This window comes from Mus caroli, unplaced genomic scaffold (genome assembly GCF_978045245.1).
Source record: "Mus caroli unplaced genomic scaffold, Mus_caroli_1 scaffold_1, whole genome shotgun sequence".
Classification (NCBI taxonomy): Eukaryota; Metazoa; Chordata; class Mammalia; order Rodentia; family Muridae; genus Mus; species Mus caroli.
The window spans coordinates 25758867-25767411 of record NW_028227256.1 but is presented as its reverse complement, the minus strand read 5'-3'; the positions used below and the strand labels follow the sequence as shown (position 1 = coordinate 25767411).

Sequence of the window (8545 nt, the reverse complement as noted above, 5' to 3'; positions counted from 1 at the left end):
GCTATCCAGCTTTAGGTTCCTCGTCCCAGGTATCTATGTTGGTGACCATAGCAAGGACAGTTAATATTAGAGTGTATAGTGCCTGGACAGGCTGTCTTTTCTCTCACACAAGGCTTCCAATAGTGGGACTCGAACACCAACTCAGCCACAAAATCTTCAAACTACAACCTACCCTTGCTTGTAAGATATTCTGGGGCAAAGGGGCAGCAGAACTTGTGATAGTGGCCAACCAGTGACTGGTCTAATCTGAGGTCCATACCACTAGAGGGAGACCACGTGTAACAGTGCCTGGATGGCCATTTTCACTGTGTTAATCCTAATGATCTATATGACAACAACTTCAAGTCCCTGAAGAAAGAAATCAAAGAAGACCTCAGAAGATGGAAAGGTTTCCCATGCTCATGGATTAGTAGGATTAGCATAGTAAAAATGGCCATCTTGACCATCCAGAGACTGCCCCAACCAGCGGTTCATCCCATAATCAGCCAGCAAATGCAGACACTATTGCATATGCCAGCAAGATTTTGCTGAAAGGACCCTGATATAGCTGTCTCGTGTGAGGCTTTGCCAGTGCCTGGCAAACACAGAAGTGGATGGATGCTCACAGTCATCTATTGGATGGAACACAGGGTCTCCAATGGAGGAGCTAGAGAAAGAACCCAAGGAACTAAAGGGGTCTGCAACCCTATAGGTGGAACAACAGTATGAACTAACCAGTACCCCCCAACCCCAGAACTCGTGTCTCTAGCTGCATATGTTTAACATCAGCATCCCTTAGTCATCAGGGAAATACAAATCCAAAAGACCCTGAGAATCCATCTTATTATACCAGTCAGAGTGGCTAAGATCAGAAACTCAGAAGACAGCAGATGTTGTTGCAGCTGTGGAGAAAGAGGAATGCTCCTCCATTCCTAGTGAGATTGCAAGGTGGTACAAACTCTTTGGAAATAAGTCTGGCAGGTCATCAGAAAGTTGGAAATAGTTCTATCTGAATATCCACCTATACCATTGGTGGGCATGTACCCAGAAGATGCTCCACTATACCACAAGCACACATGTTCCACTATGTTCATAGAAGGCTTATTTTTAATAGGCAGAAGCTGGGAACAACCCAGATGTACCTCAACAGAAGAATGGATACAGATAATGTGGTACATTTGCACAATGGAATACTATTCAGCTATTAAAAATGAGGACATCATGAATTCTGCAGGCAAATGGATGGAACTAGAGTATATCGTCTGAATGAGGTAACACAGACCAATAAGGACATACATGGTATGTTCTCACTGAAAAGTAAATATTATCCAAAAAGCTCAGTATATCGATAATACAACTCAAAGACCATAGGAAGCTTAATAAAAACGAAGGCCAGAGTGTGGATGCTTCAATCCAACATAGAAGGAGGAATAAAAAATCATGAGGTGCAGAGGAGGGAAGGACCTCTGTGGGAAAGGAGAGGGGGAGGGAAAATGGGGCAGGATCAGGAATGGGGTGGGAGAGAAAGGAGAGAGGACCGGAGGGCCAGGAGAATGAATAGAAATATGCATCAGTGAAGGGTGGGGAGCAGAACAAACCAGTAAAAAGTCCCTGGCACCTGGAATGGGAGAGGCTCCCAGGAAAAAATGGGGATGGCATTAGACAAAATGCCCAACAACAAGGAGATAGAACCTGAACAGACCATGTCCAATAAAAAGACATGGCCCCCAGTTGAGGGATGGGACTATCCACCCATCTCCAAAAATTTAACCCAGAATTGTTCCTGTCTAATGGAAATACTGGATAAAAATGAAGCAGACTAAAGAAAATGTCATCCAGAGACCACCCCTACCTTGGGATCCATCCCAGGCACAGACACCAAAGACATTATTGCTGATGGCAAGATGTACATGCAAACAGGATCCTGGCATGGCTGTCCTCTGAGAAACTTTTCAAACACTTGAGTAAGATTGATGCAGATACTCACAGACAAACATAAGACTGAGCCTGTGGACCCCAATGGAAGAGTTACTGGAAGGACTGAAGGAGCTAAAGGGAATTGAAATCCCATAGGAATAACAGTACCACTCAGAGCTTCCAATGCCTAAACCAACAACTAAATATCTGTCTCCTGAGAGTCTCTACCAGAGCCTGACAAGTACAAAGGTGAATGCTTGCAGCCAACCATTGATCTGAGCATGGATTCCCTGACGGAGGAGTGGAGAAGGGATTAAAGGAGGTGAAGGGGTTTGTAACCCCATAGGAGGAACAACAATATGAACCAACCTGTACCCCCAGAGCTTCCCAAGACTAAACTACCAACCAAAGAGTACACATGGAGTCACCCATGTCTCCAGATGCATAGGTAGCAGAGGATAGCCTTGTTACATATCAATGGGAGGAAATGTCCTTGGTCCTAGGAAGGCTCAATGCCCCAGTGTAGGGGAATGCCAGGGGGGATGCAAGAGGTATGAGGTGGGAGTGGGTTGGTGGGTGGGTGTATGAGGGAGCACACTCTTAGAGGCAAAGAAAAGGTGGAATGGAGTGGGGTGAGTTGTGGTGCTGGTACCTGGAAGGGGACAACATTTGAAATGTAAATAATCAGTATTCATATTAACAATGGGTGCAGTAACTTAATAGTACTTGCTCAGTTATAAATGACTGGATCTTTCTGCTAACACCTTAGGTTGTATGAATTATGCTTAAAAGCTTTAAATCTGGTATTTCCTGTGCCTGGCACACTATGTTCAAATGTGTCCTTCAACCATATCCTGCAACCTCTCAAACTGTACTGAATTGATAGTTCTTGAAGTCTAACTCCGTGCTAACTGATCTTCATTTTTAATAAAATGTAGTTTTAAGTTTTGATAAGTTGCTGAATTTTAAACAGTTTTTTGGGGACACCAAATATTTTGGATCATGAAGAGAATATATATATTGTTCTTTAGTAATTTTGTCTTTATATTTGCATGATATGACATAATACATGTGAATGTTAATCACTGCTTGACTATGTTAATAAAATTGTTTAACTATAAAAGAATAATAGTTTACTGGGGAAAAAAAAGATAAGCTATGATCTCAGGATGAAGACATGCTTATGTGTAGTCAGAAGACATCCTAAGAGCAACAGTCCCTAAGAAACAACTCAAGTTCCACAGAGAAGCCTACTTTGTCAAAAACTAAGACACTGAAGCACTCAAGGTGACAGAAGGCAGAACTCTGGGACTCAGGGAGGAGCAACAAAACATGAACAGAGATCTATCTTTGACAGCTATAGTAGCAGGATTTAGAGGAAAGAAGTAGAGAAATCCAGGAGTTGGGTGGGGCTCCTGGGGTGGAGGCTAGGGAGAGGCTGTGGGCCCCTCCCTCCTGCCTGTGGCCCTTTGTGATGAGGAGGCCTCCACTGTGTGATGTGGCCTGAGCCCTCCTGAAAGGTCAGATCTGTACTCCAGGACTCAGTGGCCTGAGAGCCTCCCTGCGATTCAGAAGATGGAGAATTTTTTCCTTCTGATGAATAGCGTTATTGACTTATGGAGGATCCCCAGCTCCATGTCTATGGTACTGGACATGAGCTTTGCCGTTATGCTCGGAGTGGGGATCTTTTATCTACTACTCCCATTCCTGAAGGAATATCCAGAGTCACCACCACCTGGGAGCGAAAAAAACATCCCAAAGGTGAGGAAAGCCCTGACTGACATATAATGGAGAGGCATGGAAAGTAACCATAGTTGTTACTTTCACATTCCCTAGAAAACAGATTTAGTTAAAATTTTTGGCATTTTTTTTTAAACACAGCAATATAAGAATATGTTTTGTTTTAATCTCAGGTGTGGGCTATGGGGTTGTTTCAGATTGTCCAGAGTAGCTGTATTGATTTGCCTCACACTCTCTCAAGGGCATGTTTTTGTCAGCAGTCCATAATTTCTGCATTTGTGTGATGATTGATTGGAATTCTGTGAACTTTTCATAAGGTTTATAAAGACTAGAGCCTTCAGAGTCATGGTGGGTTGTTGGTTGTTTGCTACCGGTTGCTGGTGTTTGTGGTTTGCTAATTGGACATGTGCAAAGAAGAGAGAACAAAGAGGAAATTAGATATCCTGATGGTAGAGATCAAATGTGCCCCAAAGGAACTCAGCCTCCCTAATCAGTAGGAAATATCTATCAATAACATCTCCTCCTTTCCCCTCTATTCCTTTTGTCTCTCTAAACTAGTGTTAGGGGACTAAAAGGATGGAAGAAAAGGGGTAGGGAAGGTTGGAAGAAAGAAGAACCTACACATTAGCTAAAGACTAGGTATAGACAAATGAACAGAAATCTCCAGGAGTAGCCACACATCAGTCTGCAGGCAGAACAGAGGTGAGAGTAGCCTGAGCTGTCAGCCTGAAGCTCCCAGACCATATGAACAGGGTGGCAGAGGGGCCATTAAGGACCACTGGGGCTCCATGGACAGATTGCATTTCTAAAATGGTGGGGACACAGGCCAAGTTCTGAGAAAAGTCATCTGCCCTCTGCTTAGGCACTTGCTTTTGTTTGTGTTTTGCTGGGGCTTGAGCCCACTTTGCTCTAAGGAAGTGGGTATCACCTGACAGTCCAGAGGCAGCTGCAGAGCTCAGTCTTGGGCAGGATCCTGTCTGAGGAACACTAACTGAGCACATCTGTGGTAAGTGTGGCATAGACAGCCACTTCTGCTGTTTTCCCAACAAGACCAAAAGGAAATGTGTTTATGTATGGTATGAATCAGTCGAGAGAGAGAGAGAGAGAGAGAGAGAGAGAGAGAGAGAGAGAGAGAGAGAGAGAGAGAGAGAGAGAGAGAGAGAGAGAACTCTCTGAGATATGTGGATTTTATGTCATCAATGAGCACACAGAGCAGGCAGCTTGTCTTCCAGAGGGAGGAAGGACCCCAGCTCATTTGTGTTGTTTCTAATTGGCAGGTGGTGAAGATAGGACAGAGGAAGGCCAGTAAGGAAACTGCTACTTTAAAAGGTTGCAGAAACTTCCAAAAGAATGCACAGGATGCCCAGAATGCATCATGGCCTATGGAAAGCCCCACTCAGCATTGTTTACTGGACTCCTCTCCTCATTCCTCTTGTCATTCTAATAAGAAACTGAAACAACTTCCCCTCCCTCAGCTGTTTTCTAAACTCAACATATTAGAAGACCACATACAGCAACTTTTAGGGAGTATGTGTTCTGAGTTCTCTGATTCAGTTGTGGCTACTGACTGCAGCTCCAGAAAATCCCCAAGAGAATGTAAAGCAGTGAGGTTTAGTAGTAAACTTGACACTGTCCAAACTCTACCTTTAGCTAAAGAACCTCCACAGTTTTGTCAGGACCAGCCATTGTCCTACCAACCTGTGTCACCAAGCTTGGTAGGTGTGACAGAGGTTCAGGAACAAGAAAACCTCTCAAGCTCTATACCAAACCAAACACCTTCTTTTCAGTGTAGGGCCCTTAGAAAACCACATCCCAACACTGAGATAGGGATACAGACATCCCTTCCAAACATAAACGAACCAGGTCAAGCTGGACTGAATTGGAAAGATATTACAGGTTGTGATATCAAAAAAAGCCAAGTAGCCTTTGACCAACCCATTGACAACTTGTCCAAGGGCACCCAGCCCATTAAAGCTATCAAATCAGCCACCATCCTTCCTGAGCATTATCAAATAGTCCACCATTATGAGGACCCACAGCAGGAAGAGAAGGTAATTAACATGGGAGAACAACAAAGAAAACATGTCAGATTCCTCCCATCTGAGGAACTGCCACAGCTTCATGGAGTTTTCCAAACAAACAGTAGTGATTATTGCAAGAACCTGCCGGAACTCAACCAGCCTGCCCAGCCCTCCATCCACAAGTCTAAAAAATACAAGTGGAGCAATATGGTGGGGTCTGAGCTCACAGGGATGCTCTTAAAGAAGGCCAAAGCAAAGTTTGACATACCTAACACCATCAAGAAGGACCTCAGTGTTAGTGTCGAAGACCTGACTTGCACTTCAAGCAGTACCCCTGGGAAGGGTCTGGAACCTGAAAACCCTCCCATGAAGACAGACAAGCTGTCCACTATGAACATACCTGAAGACCTTTCCTTCCTTGATCCAAAGACTCAAATGAAGCTGGAATCAAACAGCATGCAGTTTCCCGAGAAACTCAGAATATTGCCCAATGTTTCTAAGGCAGAATACTATTCAAAGGCTGCTAGGTTCCTGGAAAAATTACATCATCAAGATCCAGGAGGGACAAGGATAGAAACTGTGCATTCTGCCAGACTGCGACACTCATCTCCAGAGGTTCAGGAGATCCAAAGAACCCCTTCACCTGCTGCCAGCCATGGACCCCCAAAGTCCCATTTAGATCAAGGGGAGAGATATTTTAATGTTCAGCCAAATGCTTTCTGGTTCCAGGAAAAACCCCAGCAGTGCAGGACTATTGTAGGAACTGGGAGAGGCATCTTGAAACAAAATACCAGCCCCAAAATGTCCAAGCATGCACCATGGAAGATGTCTGAAGATGTGGTTTCAGTTCATCCCATCTGGAATGCAACAAGTCCAGGCCCAGAATACTGTGCCCCCTCTTCAGGGGCCAAGGAAACCATCAAATTGAAAGTAAAAGAAAAAACACATGAAGAGAGGCCTGGGATTTTGAAATCTGGAGGCATAAACTCTTTGAAAGAAGAAAGTCCCCTACCAGTTACTGAGCAGACACTCAAGGTAGTAGATAGAGTAAACCTTGTCTACAATAGTCCATTTGAATTACAAGCCCACATTAATGCTCTGGTTCAGAACCTGGAGAATAGTGTAGACAACCCATCAAAACTCATCATAGATCCTGTGAACCAGGTACAAGAGGATAAGGCAGAATCAGTGGAGGCATTCCAGCTGGTTGGCTCTTCTCACTCTTCTGAGGTCCTCCATGAACCAAACCATAGCAGACTAGCAAGAAGAATGAGCAGTAGCCACAGGAGCCCTGAGGAGCACAGTCAACATTTCATGTACAGCGGAACTGGAAATAAACTGCCATCAGGCATCGATGCCCAGAGAGCCTGGGAACAAGATCAGAACAAAGTGAAGGGAGGATTAGGCTTTGTCCAGATCCCCACTCCCGCGGGGAATGACTATCCATGGTGTTACAGAGGAGATGGAAACAAGCAGCAGTCAGGTCTTGCTGACCAGAAATCCAGTGACCCAGATCAAAGAAGAACAAAAATTGGAATGGGAGCCTCTCCACATGGAAGCCCCAAAGGGCAAAAGCACTCATTCATATACACAGGAATTAGAGAAAAACAGGAGTCAGTTGTTGACCATAAAGTCTTTGATCCACATCAAAATACAAAAAAAGGAGTGGGCCATGGTCCACTAATGATTCCCAAAGATAACCACCCAGTCAAGTACAGGGGAACTGGAGTCCAGGAGCAGTCAGCTCTTGCTGCCCAGGGAGCCTATGACCCAGATGAAATGAGAACAAAGAGAGGAAAGGAGTGTTCTCCACATGGAAGCCATGAGATGCATAACCATTCACCGAAATACAGAGAAATCAAAGATGAATCACAGCCCACTGTTAATGTCCAGGGAGTCTGTGACCAACATTTGAACAGCCAGAAGAGAAGAATGGCCTTTGACTACCTCCTCACTCCCAAGGAGAATAACCATACATGCCAGCACACGGTACCTGGAGACAAGCAGCTGTCAAGTGTTGCTGACCAGGAAGTCCGTGACCCAGGACAAATAAAGAAACATAGTGGATTGGACAGCTGTACATACAGATGCTCTGAGGAGTACAGCATTTTAGAAAGATGCATAATAATTAGAAACAAAGAGCAGCCAGGCATTGTCCATAAAGTCTGTGACCCATATCAAAGAATTAAGAAAGGACTCGGCTGTCGTCAATCTGTGAGTCCCATAGTTGACCATTCAGCCAATCACAGGGAAGTTGGACAAAAGACTAGTCAGCTTTTACTGCCCAAGGAACCTGTGACCCGAGGTAGACCTACCAGCAAAAGCTAAAGAACAAGTACCTCAGGCCAAACAGAAGAGGTCCCATCTCCCCAGTCACTGTTTTCTGTTATGGTTTCTTGGTATTAAATGCTGGCATTTTTCCTGAAAATAAAAATGAAAAATTGCATAAATACTGACAAGAATGCAGAAAAAATGGAACCCTTATTCAATCCCTTGGGAAGGTACCTGGCCCACAAGTTTTTGAAAACAACACGGGGATGTCTTAGAAAACTACATGCAGATCTGCTGTACAATTCAGAAGTGTTACTCCTGGGTGTAGAATTGAAAAATTCTAAGTCAACACACCAGAAAAGTAACACATCCTTGCTTATATCTGCTCTCTTCATGATGTCTAATATAAGGAATAATCATTGATGTGCATCCACAGATGAAGAGACAAAAAAAAACCATACACACACGCACACACACACACACACACCCAAGGGTTATTATGTTAAGAGAAATATGCCAGACTTGGAAAGATACATTTCACATTTTCTACATATTTGATAATTGAATATGTATGATACAATATATGGTATGTAATATAGAGCATAATAGTAGAACAA

The 8545-nt window shown here is 44.0% G+C and overlaps 1 protein-coding gene across 1 annotated transcript; it reads left to right on the top strand.

Moving 5' to 3' along the window:
* The first annotated feature begins 3471 nt into the window (after positions 1-3471).
* On the top strand, positions 3472-8063 carry LOC110298308 (uncharacterized). The gene is made up of 2 exons (XM_021167477.1): positions 3472-3657; positions 4914-8063. The coding sequence occupies exons 1-2, from the start codon at positions 3472-3474 to the stop codon at positions 7983-7985; spliced, it is 3258 nt and encodes a 1085-aa protein (XP_021023136.1). The 3' UTR covers positions 7986-8063.
* Positions 8064-8545: the final 482 nt, after the last annotated feature.

Excerpts from the sequence above, each read along its gene's own strand:
- LOC110298308 (XM_021167477.1), top strand. The coding sequence starts at position 3,472 with ATGGAGAATTTTTTCCTTCTGATGAATAGCGTTATTGACTTATGGAGG. Across the intron at positions 3,658-4,913 it reads GCGAAAAAAACATCCCAAAG|GTGGTGAAGATAGGACAGAG; the intron begins GTGAGGAAAGCC and ends TCTAATTGGCAG.